Here is a 15233-nt window from a genome sequence, read left to right as displayed (position 1 = left end):
CAAACCAAGGGACCTGGCCGCGCCAGCGCTCTCTCGGGGAGTTTCCGAGAGCAGGAGTTTGAAAAACAAGCCCCCAATCCGTGCATGAACACAGCAGCACGTCAGCCCGCCTTTCGAGAGATTGTGCACAGAGGAAGAGCTGTTGGGTTTTTTTGTGTGTGTGTTGCATGTGGTCTGGCGGACAGGGGGGGTGTGGGAGTGAGAGACGGAGACGGTGCAGACGCGGAGCCGTCTGTCTGTGAAGGGGTGTGATGATAGAGGAGGAGGAGGGTTGGGGCTGTGCTCAGCGACTTACAAAGAGAGAGAGAGAGAGGGGGGAAGAGGGAGAGGAAAGAAGGAGGCGAAGAAAGCGGACGGGACAGCAGGATTGGAAACGAGACTGTTGAGGTGCCGAACCTCGCGTATCTCTGGGCCCCTCTGTGCTCCAGCCGGGTCTCCGGACCGAGCCCTGCAGCCGGGGAGGAAGATCGGGCCGGAAGCGGCACTTTCACGCGAAGCAAAGCGGGGAGGGGGAAGAGGAGGAAGAGGAGGAGGAGGAGGGGGGCTGTAGATCGGCGAGCGGCGGGGAGGGCCCGAGGCGAAGGGGACGGGGAACGGGGCGCGGAGATCGCATTTCACCGAGCGGCAGCCGGCGAGAGAGTCTCTTCTGCCAAACAAACCCAAAAAAAGTTCTCCTTGTTGTGTCTCTCTCTCTCTGGCGTGAGAGTAGCCGTGGACCAGCTTACTCCTGCTCGTGTAAGATTTGGGATTGTATTGTGTGTGTGTGTTACTGGGGGAAGGGGGAGGAGAGGCGAGCGCGGCCAGTTTCTCCAGGGGAAGCACCCGCGGAATATCGCTCGACGCTGTCTTGACATCTGCAGCTCCCGCCCGCTATCGGAGGTGAGGACGTCCCCCACCTCCCCACCCCCAGCAGCCGACCTCCTTCCCGGACCCCCTCCCCGGACCATGGCCGCGGTGACCAGCCCGGAGTCCAGTCCCCAGCCCCGGGTCTATTTCCAAACGCCGCCCGGCGCCGAGGAAGCGGAGGTCCCGGTGCGGAAGCAGGGACGCGTGACGGTGAAGTACGACCGCAAGGAGCTGCGGAAGAGACTGAACCTGGAGGAGTGGATTATCGATCAGCTGACGGAGCTGTACGACTGCGAGGTACCGTGTAGCGCGGCTCGGATCGATCGATCGATCGGCGGAGGGGAGGGGTGTTTGCGAGTAGCCGTGCGGGAGAGGCCGGCATCTGTAATCGCTGAGCCGAGGGGGTGCCGGCATCTGTAATCACCGACCGGGGCTGAGCCGGTGGCTGTTCAGGGCTCAGACTGCCGGCGGGCGGGCGGGGGGGGGTGGTGCTTAAAATTCTTTGTTGTTCCTTTTCTTAGAAGGATGGAAAGCGATTCGGGGAGGGTGGGGGTTATATAATCTACTTATTTCCTAGAAGAATTAGCCCAGCTATTGCGATAGGATTAAGGTGTGTGTGTTGGGAGGGGGGGGCGGCACGGCCGGCGGGGGTCAGAGCACGGGCTGTGTCGCGTTGCCCGCCCTGTGCCGACGGAGGTGTCCTCACCCCCCCCGTGAAGACAGCGGGGCCGCGCCGGCCGGACGGCACCCACCCACCGCACGGGGACAACAGGATGTCGCGGCCGGACGGGCAGGTATCCTGCCTCGCGGGGGTCCGGGGTGTGTGTGTGTGTGTGCGGTGGGGAGGGGGGGTACCGGGGCGTTGCTGCAGCTGTCTGTTCTCACAAAGGGGGCCCGGCTGCACGGCTACAATGCACGCCGAGCCCTTGAGGAGAGGGAGGAACATGACTTAATCGCTGGCGCATGGTCTAAAAATATACCTTGACTTCAAACCGCGCGTCCTGGCGCGCTGGGTACGAGCTGCCCTATATAAAAGAACCGACCACCCGGGGAATCCTGCCATCCCTAAGCTGGGGAGGGAGACGTTAGGGCACCGGGAGGAAAAGCGGCATGACCTCTCTTGACCCCCTACCAACAAAACTGCCGAATGAAGGCTTTGTGAGCGCAGGGCGGGTGACCGCGGTATCGGTCCGGTCCCGAGAGACGTGGCTGTTCCCGGGCCGGACGCCTCTCTCTCTGCGGGGTCCGGACCCTGTGCCTCACCGAGCCCCCCCCCCCCATCACCGGGGCCGTGGCGTGTCCGGCCCTGGCAGACACGTGGCTCGCCCGGCTGGCCCAGGCCCTGCGCAGGCGCAGAGGGAGCAAGAGAGCGAACGAAGCAGCGTGCGGCCCACCACCACCCCCCTCCAGCCTCCGGGGGTCGTTTCGACTTCGGGCTCCGGTCAGCACGCGATGCCCCCCCCCGGGAGCACGCGCCTCCTGATCGCAGGAGAGAGGAAAAACACAAACAAAACAGAGCAGGGAAAAAAAAGACAATAATTATCGACACTCCGGCAGCGTTTTTAAAAATGACCCGTTTTTTCCGCCTTCGCCGTGCCAGCCGGATCGGTCGCAAACAACATGTTCCAGGCACACAGACGGCGCCCGCGATGGCTGTCCTCCCGACAAAAATAAGAAAAAAGATTTTAAAAGAACCCGATTCAGGGGGAAGGGGCGCCAGACTGAGTTCCTGGACCGGGGCTCTTCAGTTCAACAGCGGGCTGAATGATTTAATTAATAGCATACTCGTTAATGACGCTGAAGTGTCACAGGTCCCAAGTCCACTGATTTCGGTCAGCCGCTGTGGAAGAGCTGGAGGAATCTCCTCTCGGGATCCAGATAACAAACAGCAGCTCAAGCTGTGCGATTGCGGCGGTCTGGAGGAAACTCCGTCCAGCCACTTTCCGACGGCTTTATCCAATTCAGGGTTCGGTGGGGGGGGGGCTGGAATCTATCCCAGCAAGCAACGGGCGCGAGGCGGGCTACACCCTGGACGGGACGCCAGTCCGTCACAGGACACAGACACGCTGACGCACACTCACGCCAGGGACGGTTTTCCCAGAAGCCAATTAACCCACCGGCTTGTCTCAGGACGGGGAGGAAACCCACATTAATGAGGAGGGGAACATGCAGACTCCCCACAGACAGCACCCCAGGCCCAGAATTGAACCCGGGGCCCCAGTGCTGTGAGGCAGCAATGCGCAGGAATTGTGTTCTCTTTCGGTTTGAACACAAGGTCACCAGCTGCTGGCTTTGCTCTGGGTGTCCAGACCCCTGACAGGCCCCCGACGCTCACAGCTGAGCTCGGGTTCGACAGCCGGCTCCAGACCCCCCCAGGTCAGCCAGACACTCTCTTGAGAGAGGCCTCACGTGGCCTCTGGCCCGCACCCAGTCGACCCAGAACCCAGAACCCGGGTCATTGCCTTGTTCCCTCAAGGATGGCCCAGAACCGATCTGAGTTCTGGCCCGGAGGAGCCGGTCCCGTTCCTTGGCGTCCTGGGCGGATCCGAGGGGGAAGAGGCTGGGACACAGGGCTGGTGCTGCTGCTCTTCCTTGGGGGGATACAGTGAGTCCTGACAGAGCCCAGCCACCACTGAGCCTCCCCCGAGAGGCCATGCTCAACACCCGGGCTGGATCGGGAGCCAGTGGGTCGCCCTGCGGGGGGGGGGCAGAAGTAACTCCCGAGACCGGTCCGCGGTCCGGTAGGACTGTCCCGTGTCTCTTGCGCTCGCTCGGCCCGCGGGCTAAAGAAGGCCTCTTTCTCTTTTGTCAGGCGTGCAGCCAGTCTAGACCAATCGATCTGTCCTTCATTGATCACGCGTCTCCAGGCTTCGTGCCTCGAGGGTGAGGATGACCCCACAGCACCAGGCGGGGGAGGAGGGTGGGCAGAGTTACAGACATGTGTCTTTCTGATCGTACCTTCCATAATACTGCCTGTTGGAACCCCATTGCACAGCAGTCTGATCCACTCCGGGTTTTGCCGTGTACTCTGTCACGACTCTGATCGCACAGCAGTCCAATGCTCTGAGGGTCGTACGTTGTTATCGGTCACGATCCCCTTTGACATCGCGGTCAGACTCCCAGTGCGCAGCAGTCTGATCCGCTCCAGGTGGTACAGTGCTGTCAGTCAGACTCCCAGTGTGCAGCAGTCTGATCCGCTCCAGGTGTGACGGTGCTGTCAGTCAGACTCCCAGTGCGCAGCAGTCTGATCCGCTCCAGGTGGTACAGTGCAGTCAGACTCCCAGTGCGCAGCAGCCTGATGAGCTCTGGTTTATACGCAGTGCAGTTCTAGTCTATAACAGAAGCCAGCACTAGGTGCTGGGGATTTTTGCGTCTGTGGTGGTATTTGTGAGTTAATTATAGCGTGGAGTGTCAAGGCATCATCGAGCTCAGGGTACACTGTTCAGAGCTCATGTCCTGAGGAAGCAACCTGAGCACCGAGGGCTTGAAAACCATTGGTAACGAAATAGAAAATCACTTCTGATCGTATTTTATATAGCAGACGGTCAGCTCTGCTCTCTGGTAGGGGCCCTGTTCCATCCAGAGCGGTTTGAGTTGGCCTTGTGACCTAAGAGGTCCATGCAATTCTCGCGCCAGAGGGCAGGAGGAGGTGGGAGAGGGGGTCACGCTGCGTCTCGGTCAGCGTTCAAGCCGGCAGCCTTGGTATGGAACGAGTAGGGGTCCAGCACAACACTGGGCACAAAGAGGAGCAAGCACTAACCCGGCAGGGCATAGAATAAGGTGCACAGAGTCTGACACTAGCCCATATTGCAGGATCTGACGCTGGGGCGGCCAGAACAGCAGCCCGCTTAGGAGGAGCTCAGTTAAGATGTTTCTTTCGCTTGTGAGGGGGGGGCCGAGTTAGGGGTTAACCACCACGGCTTGTATCTCGGCATGACAACATCCGCCCGATTAATCAGCGCCCAGTCCCGGGAGCTGGAGTGCGTGTCTCATCCCTCATTCCCCGCTTACACATGGTGAATCACCCGCCACTGCCCGCCTGACTCTGCCCGGCTTCATCTGGGAGGATGTCAGCAGTCCTCTCCCGGAGGTTCAGGGCCTGCTGGCTGGGCTCCGTTTCCTTCCGAAAAGCAGGAGAGAGGAAGGCTCTGTGCTCAACACTGGCTGGATTCGCAACACGCTGCCTCCCCTGTCTGCCAGTCTAGAATCGTAATATTATCTGCTGCTGCGCAGCAGTCAGATCCGCTCCAGGTTTTACAGCGCTGTCATTGAGATTCCCGTTGCACAGCAGTCAGATCCGCTCCAGGTTTAACAGCGCTGTCATTGAGATTCCCATTGCACAGCAGTCAGATCCGCTCCAGGTTTAACAGCGCTGTCATTGAGATTCCCGTTGCACAGCAGTCAGATCCGCTCCAGGTTTAACAGCGCTGTCATTGAGATTCCCATTGCACAGCAGTCAGATCCGCTCCAGGTTTTACAGCGCTGTCATTGAGATTCCTGTTGCACAGCAGTCTGATCCGCTCTGGGTTTTGCAGTGCTGTGAATCAGACTCCTATTGCACAGCAGTCTGATCCGCTCTGGGTTCTACAGCGCTGTCATTGAGATTCCCGTTGCACAGCAGTCTGATCCGCTCCGGGTTTTACAGCATTGATAATCAGACTCCCGTTGCACAGCAATCTGATCCGCTGCAGGTTTTACAGGGCTGTCATTCAAATTCCTGTTGCACAGCAGTCAGATCCGCTCCAGGTTTTACAGCGTTGATAATCAGACTCCCGTTGCACAGCAATCTGAGCCTCTGCAGGTTTTACAGGGCTGTCATTCAAATTCCCGTTGCACAGCAGTCAGATCCGCTCCAGGTTTTACAGTGTTGATGATCAGACTCCCCGTGCACAGCCGTGTTTGTTGCACAGTTTCTGCATGGCTAGCCGTGTGGTGAAACCTGATCCGTGTGTGCAGAGGGGGCTCGTGGGGAGTGCGTTCCCATGGTTGACACCCCCAGAGGGATCGGAGAGCTCCGGGCGAGCTCGCCTGCAGCTCAGCCGATTGGCGTGTCCACCGCCGTTGCCCGCCGGCCCCTCCGAGGCGCTGTGGTTGTCACAACACTGCGGTCTCCACAGAGCGCCTGACTTCGCGAGAGCCCCGCGTGTGGGCGTGAGCGCTAAGCTGTTTACTCCGTTGGACCAAGCCGGTTATTCAAATGTGATTTCTGAGGTAACAGTCAGGTCTGAGGTAACAGCCTGCAAGTGCTGTTTGCAAACTCTGGGGTTGATCAGACTGCTGTGCACTGGGAGTGTGATTGAGCGTGGTGTAAATCCTGCAGTGGATCAGACTGCTGTGCACTGGGAGTGTGATTGAGCGTGCTGTAAATCCTGCAGTGGATCAGACTGCTGTGCACTGGGAGTGTGATTGAGTGTGCTGTAAATCCTGCAGTGGATCAGACTGCTGTGCACTGGGAGTGTGATTGAGCGTGGTGTAAATCCTGCAGTGGATCAGACTGCTGCGCAGGGGGAGTGTGATTGAGAGTGCTGTAAATCCTGCAGTGGATCAGACTGCTGCGCAGGGGGAGTGTGATTGAGAGTGCTGTAAATCCTGCAGTGGATCAGACTGCTGTGCACTGGGAGTGTGATTGAGCGTGGTGTAAATCCTGCAGTGGATCAGACTGCTGCGCAAGGGGAGTGTGATTGAGAGTGCTGTAAATCCTGCAGTGGATCAGACTGCTGTGCACTGGGAGTGTGATTGAGCGTGGTGTAAATCCTGCAGTGGATCAGACTGCTGTGCACTTGGAGTGTGATTAAGCGTGGTGTAAATCCTGTAGTGGATCAGACTGCTGCGCAGGGGGAGTGTGATTGAGCGTGGTGTAAATCCTGCAGTGGATCAGACTGCTGCGCAGGGGGAGTGTGATTGAGTGTGGTGTAAATCCTGTAGTGGATCACTACAGTTGCAGTCTGCTTGTCCTGGCCCTCCTCCAGCGCACTGCTGTGCTGTAATACGATAGGTGTGTGTGTGGGCTTGATATCGGTGTGGGCACAGATTTTAAGAAAGTGTTCTCAATAACAGAACTTGTCTCATTCTTTTTGACTTATATATTTGCTGTCATAATGTTCAGAGCTCTGGCAGCATTTCTCTTTGAAGTGATTCCTAACAAACTGCTCAGAGAGCTCCTCACCCCACAGACAGAACTTGATGTAGAAACCATGCAGCAGTGTCTTGCAAGTCTGAATGCGCCCGCACTGTTCGACTGAGGTCTGTCCTCACCCCCTGTGGAGTCTGAAATAGCTCAACAGAAGTGGAGCTGATGGGACATCCCCACAGAAATGGGAGCACGTGCCTGATGTCTGATAGGGTTTGGTTGTGTGCCTGCTAGCGTGTATGTGTTTTATTTTTTGTGTTATTTGCATGTGTGTGTGTGTGTCTGCACACATGCGATTTTGTGTGCGTGTCTTGGCTTGCATGTGAGAGGTTATGCAATTGTGTTTGCATGCATGAGAATTTGTGTGTGCGTTTGCATGCATGTGAAGGTTTGTGTGTGTGTGTGTGCGCCTGTGTGCTAAGCTTGGCTAGCAGCCCCTTCCCCTCTCTCTCTCTCTTCCGGTCTGAGAAACAGCCCCCTGTTTGAGAGACAGCTGCACCCCCTCCTTTCTCATACAGGACAGGACAGCTGCACCCCTCCGCCTGCTCCAACACACTCCAGGAATAAAGGTCTTATTACACCAGGAGGACAGCTGCTCCGGTGGTTCAGGTCCGGTCCCGTTAGACCAGGGGGACAGCTGGTCTGTTGTGCTGTCTGTGCAGTGCATCGGTCAGGAATTATAATCTGCAGGGGCTGTGTATACATGTGTATTGTTTTTTCGAAAATTATGCAAAGAGAGCTGTGTGTTGCAAGTACTGTCCAGCACATTTGCATGTTTCCAGCGAGATTCTTACTGGAGCTCCTGTAAACAGGGGAGTGGATCAGGCTGTGCTGCAGTGGGAGGCTCAGCTGCTGTTGCTTCTTCTCCTGCGGCTCTCGTTAGTCTTGTGTGTGCACTCCCTGACCCCAGCGTATGACAGGAAGGGCTGCTCTCTCTCTCACTTCCTGTCCCGCACACAGCTAACTTTCTCCCCAGGGCAAGAGATCAAAGCTGGAATGTCTGTGACACCGAGCCCCAGGCTGCTGTGTTTCCCCTACGCCGTGTTTAAGGCTGCTCCATTTTGTGTGTGGCGTTGTGGACAGGGAAGGCAGCTTGCCTGATTCTCAGATGTCTGCTGGGATGTGCGCACACGGCTGTCGGCTTTGGAAAACAAGGGCTCTGGGGTTCGAGTGTCTTAAACTGGACCCACGTATCGGGAGCTCAGGATCTGCCCTTGAATGGCTTGAGGCACATGGAGCTGATAACTCTTTAGACTGTGCAGTTAATACTATTATATTACACTAAATCAACTATTGATTGGCCTAGTTTCACAGACTGTATTTATTATAGTAATTGTATCTAATTTTAAGAGCATATACGTATATGTACAGGATTGCTCGTTGCTGAAGCCCTGTATACACTATATCCATGTACAGGACACTGTGCTTGTTGCTGAAGCCCTGTATACACTATATCCATGTACAGGACACTGTTCTTGTTGCTGAAGCCCTGTATACACTATATCCCTGTACAGGACACTGTGCTTGTTGCTGAAGCCCTGTATACACTATATCCATGTACAGGACACTGTGCTTGTTGCTGAAGCCCTGTATACACTATATCCATGTACAGGACACTGTGCTTGTTGCTGAAGCCCTGTATACACTATATCCATGTACAGGACACTGTGCTTGTTGCTGAAGCCCTGTATACACTATATCCATGTACAGGACACTGTGCTTGTTGCTGAAGCCCTGTATACCCTATATCCATGTACAGGACACTGTGCTTGTTGCTGAAGCCCTGTATACACTATATCCATGTACAGGACACTGTGCTTGTTGCTGAAGCCCTGTATACACTATATCCATGTACAGGACACTGTGCTTGTTGCTGAAGCCTTGTATACACTATATCCATGTACAGGACACTGTGCTTGTTGCTGAAGCCCTGTCTACACTATATCCATGTACAGGACACTGTGCTTGTTGCTGAAGCCCTGTATACACTATATCCATGTACAGGACACTGTGCTTGTTGCTGAAGCCCTGTATACACTATATCCATGTACAGGACACTGTGCTTGTTGCTGAAGCCCTGTATACACTATATCCATGTACAGGACACTGTGCTTGTGGCTGAAGCCCTGTATACACTATATCCATGTACAGGACACTGTGCTTGTTGCTGAAGCCCTGTATACACTATATCCATGTACAGGACACTGTGCTTGTTGCTGAAGCCCTGTATACACTATATCCATGTACAGGACACTGTGCTTGTTGCTGAAGCCCTGTATACACTATATCCATGTACAGGACACTGTGCTTGTTGCTGAAGCCCTGTATACACTATATCCATGTACAGGACACTGTGCTTGTTGCTGAAGCCCTGTATACACTATATCCATGTACAGGACACTGTGCTTGTTGCTGAAGCCCTGTATACACTATATCCATGTACAGGACACTGTGCTTGTTGCTGAAGCCCTGTATACACTATATCCATGTACAGGACACTGTGCTTGTTGCTGAAGCCCTGTATACACTATATCCCTGTACAGGACACTGTGCTTGTTGCTGAAGCCCTCTGGATGTGGTTTATGCAGAAGCAGATTCAGCTGGCAGGCTGCCAGCAGTTCTCTGTAATTTGCAGGATGACGGCGGGCCCGATCGTAGCGCTGGGGTATTTTTAGCCCGTGGGGCTGGTGCTGGGGTCAGCGAGCGACGCCAAGCAGGCCGTCCTGCCCCGGATCCTGGCTGGGGGGTTCGGGGGGGGGGCAGGAGGGGTCCTTCGTTTCGGAACCTGCTGCTCCAGGTGTCCACTCAGAGCGGGGTCCGAGGCAGCGCGGCCCTCACCCCGAACGAGACAGCAGCTTAATTCAAGGGAAAACGCCCTCCTTCTTTAACGACCCTGCGTGGGCTAACACTTGCGGCCACTCGAAATGATTCCTCTGGGGTTTCCGGCATCAGAGTTATCCCCTCTGCGGTAAACACAGTGGCAGACATGCAACTGCCCCTTATATTTTAAAAATACTTCCGTATAAACGGCACTGCGCTCTCTCACGATTGAAACGGCACCACGCGTTCTCTCCCGGAGTCTCGGTGACGGCAGGCTGGGTCACCACGTCGCCCGAGGCACGGATGTCTTTAGTCAGGACCACGAGAGGTCCTGAAAGCACTGGCGATGACGCAGTATTCAGACAGCGCCTTCCCCTGAACCTACACCTGCTCGTTAGCGGCTTAATTGGACTAATTGAGCACCTGCTGTCAGCTCTTTGGCTGCAGCTGTTTTTTTTTTTAAAGAGACCTGGAGTCTGGGAACTTTCCAGGCAGAGCGCCCCCTGCAGGGCCGGGACTGCAAACTCCTGGTCTGAGAGTGCTACACGTTGAGTTTGAGTTTTTTTGATAAAGGTTGCTTGTGGGGTAAAGAGAGAGGTATTTTATCTCGTGCAAAAAAAACAAAACAAACCCCAACCACTTTGACCTGGATATTGCATATTGGGGCTGCCCCCAGCCCCCTCCCTCAGGTCTCTCCCTGGGAAATGCGTATCGATCTGCCCCAGCCCGGGCTGCCAGGCGGAGAGCTGGTTAATTAACTCGAATGGAAATCTATTCTGCCAGACCTCAGGGGAGGCCACAGCATGACCCTGGGAGACACGCGCGGCTTAGCGGTGGACTGGGGGGGGCGCGCGTCACGCAGGGCCTTACTCATGTGTGCGTGCAGAAGCCTGTCCTGCCTCAGGTTGAAGAAGTGTTGGGGCGGGGGGGGGTGGGGAGTGGCCCAGTGGTGAGCTGTGTTGCTTTGCCGCGCGGGGGTCCCGAGTTTAACTCCTGGGGTGCTGTCGATCTGCATGGAGTCCGCATGTTCCCCCTGCGACCCTAAACTGGAAAAAGCAGTAAGGAAATGGATGGAGGAATGTCGACGTGTGGGTGGGAGATTTTCTGTCGTTCAGGAGGTGGTGGAAAGTGTGGTGCGATGCTGCCACCTGCTGGACAGCGTGCAGTACTGCGCCGCGCCCAAAGGAACCAAGTGTGATTGGCTAGTGAGCCAGGGACTGGGCTCCTCCTTTTTCCCAGAATACTGGCAAGCCAGCAAAGCCTGACCTCCCTGCTCCCTCTCCCGCAGGAGGAGGCCATCCCCGAGCTGGAGATCGACGTGGACGAGCTGCTGGACCTGCCCAGCGAGGGGGACCGCGCCGCCCGGGTCAAGGTGGGTCGCTGTGCGAGGGGGCCGGGAGCGAGGCAGGGGGAGACCGGCGCCTGTCCCGAGCGCCGCCCAGGCCTGTGAGCTCCGAGCTGGGCGGCGCTGGACCTCTGCGGCTCTGTAGGAGACCGTGGGCTCTGAAGGGTGGGATATACACACAGCCAGTACAGATCGTAATGCCTGTAGGGGGGGGGCAGAGGTGGCTGTGAATTGTGGGACAGGTGACCGTGAATGGGCCGTGACTGTATTAGGGCATCAGCCAGCAGAGCCACCTGATGTGCGTTTGTTTGCTTTAGGGCTGATTCCAAGACCTACAGAACAGTTTTTAATACGGAACCCTGTTCCCGTTCTATAGTCTGGGAATATATATGTATACATGCTCTCTATGAATGGGCTACTTTACTCTGCTCTCCTCCCCACTGAGAGCTGGGGTGTGGGGGAGCGTTCTGGCGCCCTATGGCTGCCGTCGCATCATCCAGTGTGCAGCCCCACCTGGTGGGGGGTGGAGGGGATCCCCATGACCTGTAAAGCGCTTTGAGTGGAGTGTCCAGAAAAGCGCTATATAAGTGTAAGCAATTATTACTAATGATTACACGCGCACTTTCCATGTCGTCTCACCGGCGTGTCTCTCTCTCTGTCTCTCTGTTCCACAGGACCTGCTGGTAGACTGTTACAAACCTACTGACGTAAGTCATCTCTCCAGCTCGCCCTCCTGCCGTGTGTGCGTGTGTGTGTGAGCGTGAGCGTGTGTGTGTGAGCGTGCATGACCTGCCTCTTGCATACCTCTTAAGGTCGATCCACGCACTGTACGGTCTGTACTGAAACCGGCCCAAGTACCGCCCTCTGACACTCTGACACTATATCATTGTACAGGACGACCGGGGTCTACAGGGCTCGTTGGGGTTATTGGTTTCAGGGTCTTGCCCAGGGTGTCCCAGCGGGCAGCAGACGCAGGTCCACGCTGTGCTTGGTGGAGCTAGGAAGACCCACCGCCACCCAGCTGGAATAGACTTGGGGGGGGAGGCGTTCGTGTTGAGGGTCGTGCCCGGTTTATTCTCGGGGTTTCTTTCTCTTCTGTCGCAGGTCTTCGTCTCCGAGCTCCTCGACCGAATCCGGGGGATGCAGAAACTAAGCACACCCCAGAAGAAGTGAGAACGGACCCCCCCCCCCCCCCCCCCCCAAACTGCCCGTCTTTGCCGATTCTGCGGGCAGCAGGGAAATGTCAGAACCACACACTGAGAAACGTGCAGAGACGCAGACAGACCCACGGCTGGACGCCCGGCACAGCTGGGCTCTGCAGACAGCTGGACGCCCGGCACAGTTGGACACCCGACACAGCAGGGCTCTGCAGACAGCTGGACACCCGACACAGCAGGGCTCTGCAGACAGCTGGACACCCAACACAGCTGGGCTCTGCAGACAGCTGGACGCCCGGCACAGCTGGGCTCTGCAGACAGCTGGACGCCCGGCACAGCTGGGCTCTGCAGACAACTGGACACCCGACACAGCTGGGCTCTGCAGACAACTGGACACCCGACACAGCTGGACGCCCGGCACAGCTGGGCTCTGCAGACAGCTGGGCTCTGCAGACAGTTGGACACCCGGCACAGCTGGGCTCTGCACACAGCTGGACGCCTGACACAGCTGGACGCCGGTGACAGCTGGATGCCCGACACAGCTGGGCTCTGCAGACAGCTGGACACCCGACACAGCTGGATGCCGGAGACAGCTGGACACCTGGGATAGCTGTCAGACTGAACTGGATGGACAGACACATGGATGGACACCTGGACTGGATGGACAGATGGACAGACGCACAAAGTGGTTGGACGCCGGACCCAGACAGACGCCCAAGATGGACAGACCGAGACCACAGGACAAAGAGAATCTGGCACACTGACACTTGACAGACAGCTGGCCTCCACACACACACGGACAGACTCGCGTGCAAAAAAATCACATTTCTGGGGAAAAAAAAGTGCGTTTTGAAGTGTTTTTGTAATTTTTACAGTTTTTTAAAAAGCTTTTTTTTTGTAGTTCTTTTTTTCACGGCCGGCCCCCGTGAGCTTAGACTTGAACGTTTTGTAAACGAAACACAGCGGACAAGCGTGCCGCCTGAGGTTCTTTTCATTTTATATCCGCTGTGGGGATAGCGTCACGGCTGTCCGCTCGGGTCTCCCAGAGCTGCGTTTCCTGTTCGCTTCCTCGGCCTTAGGGGCTGTAGCCCAGTAGAGGAAAGCACGTACCGGCGTGCGGAGGTCGTGCATGCGTGACTGTAGGCACATGTAGATCCACTGTCTTGCCGTTTGTAATCAGCACTAAATTCTTAAGCAATATGCTCCATGTACAGACCTTTTCATACCAACATAGATCCCGTGGACACTAGACAGCGCTACATCAGTGGAGGGCTGGTACTCACCCGTGGTGCTAGCGCCCTCTGGTGGCGACTGGTGGCATCAGCGCCCTCTGGCAGCGACTGGTGCCATCAGCGCCCTCTGGCAGCCCCTGATGTCCACCGTCTCTGTCCAAGAGCGGATGTCCCCCCCGCGGTCCCATTGCTAGGAGGACTGAGTCTCGCCTCGCCGCTGTTGGACACAGACTGACTGTTCTCGATCCAGACTAGGCCGTGCAGGAGAGCGGAGGGCAGCAGCTGGACGGGCTGGACTTCAGGTCCCGTGGAATCACGGCTCGGTCTGACCCGATGGGGGGGGCCGCCGGGCCGCTCTGGATTCTGGGTGCTGGTCCGCCTCGACGCCTGGAGCCCCCATCTCCCTCCGTTCCCGCTGCGTGCTGGGATGTCGGAGGGGTACCCCAGCAGTGAACGAGAGACCAGAGAGTTGTGGGCACCCCCCACCTGCCTTAAGGCCGGGCTCTCCCTGCTGCGGACGGTGGGCCGCGCCTGCAGTCCCCTCCCCGGACACGCTGACACGACGGTTAGTGGGTTAGTTGGGGGTCTGCTTTCCTGGCCCCTGAAAGAAGGGAGTTAGTCATTTCCACTTGAGCGCCTCGCCTGCACATCCTGGGCAAGGAATCCTGGAATAGAACGTCCTCCACCCACCCCCCTCTTCCCCACTGTTCGACCTGGGCCCCGCCGGTCCAGGCCTCGCCTCGGGCCCTGCTGTCGTTGAATCCAGACGTCAGTCCCTTAACCACTAACCCAGACGCCATCTTGAATCCCGTCGGACACAGTCGTCCCCCCCAATCTGGACCCAGTTCCTCAGGCGCCCCGGGAGTCGCCTGACCTTTCAGAAGTCTGCCCCCATCCCGAATCCACCGGTGGCCTTAAGCTCCGATTCCAGACCTGCCTGTGCGGAACAGCCGATTATCGGGGAGGGGGGGGTTTCCATCAGACTTTCCTTAGGGATCTAATCAGAATTCCCAAAGATCATTCCCGCAGCCCTCTTCTGGGGGTGTGGGGAGAGAATGTTACAATCGCACAAGAATCCCCCCCCTCCCCGACCCAACCTCATGCTGAGGGGCGAAGGGTCTGGCTTTGTGGGGAATTTATCCCCCCCGTGTGCAGCCTCATGCCTCCTTAGTGCCTGCTGCGAGTGGAGCCAAGTTTCCATCAGGGCTGGGGGGGGGTTCATCTGCCTGCACCCCGGTTTTTCAGTTAATTCTGCTACAGCAGGTTTCCCGGAGATCACAGGGTGGGCCGGGCCGGACTGGGCTCGGAGCCGGACACAGCTGGAATGAATGGACGTTACCTTTGGCAATCGGGGTGGGGGTGGGGTTACATCTGAAAGAAACCTTTGGCCGAACCGGAGGAGGAGGAGGAAAGGGTCAGAACAGCGGAGGGAGGCGTAGCCTGCCCTTCCCACAGCCCTGCTGCCCCCCCCACCGGGATTTCCGTTCATCCTGTTGCACTCAAGGCGAGACTGCAGGCCCGGCCGAGGACAGCCACCACCCCCCCCCCCGTATGCGTAGCAATACTTTTACTGCCCCCTTTACCAGTTTGTTACACTTTTATGGGGAAAAAAATTGTTCTTTAATAAAAGCAGTTGTACTTGAACTCGAGTTGCCTTTTTGTTCTTCTGCGGGAAGCTGCCCTGCTCCATATTGCTTTTCAAG

At 56.8% G+C, this 15233-nt stretch overlaps 1 protein-coding gene across 1 annotated transcript; it reads left to right on the top strand.

The window, feature by feature from the left end:
• Positions 1 to 268: 268 nt before the first annotated feature.
• On the top strand, positions 269 to 15174 carry ppp1r14ba (protein phosphatase 1, regulatory (inhibitor) subunit 14Ba). Its single transcript, XM_088608620.1, has 4 exons — positions 269 to 1143; positions 11085 to 11168; positions 11816 to 11848; positions 12246 to 15174. The coding sequence occupies exons 1-4, from the start codon at positions 946 to 948 to the stop codon at positions 12312 to 12314; spliced, it is 384 nt and encodes a 127-aa protein (XP_088464746.1). The 5' UTR covers positions 269 to 945; the 3' UTR covers positions 12315 to 15174.
• Positions 15175 to 15233: the final 59 nt, after the last annotated feature.

The sequence above is a fragment of the Lepisosteus platostomus genome, chromosome 16 (assembly GCF_059453375.1).
Source record: "Lepisosteus platostomus isolate fLepPlt1 chromosome 16, fLepPlt1.hap1, whole genome shotgun sequence".
Lineage (NCBI taxonomy): Eukaryota > Metazoa > Chordata > Actinopteri > Semionotiformes > Lepisosteidae > Lepisosteus > Lepisosteus platostomus.
Note: the sequence above shows the minus strand (reverse complement) of the source record. Positions and strands in the feature narration are given on the sequence as shown.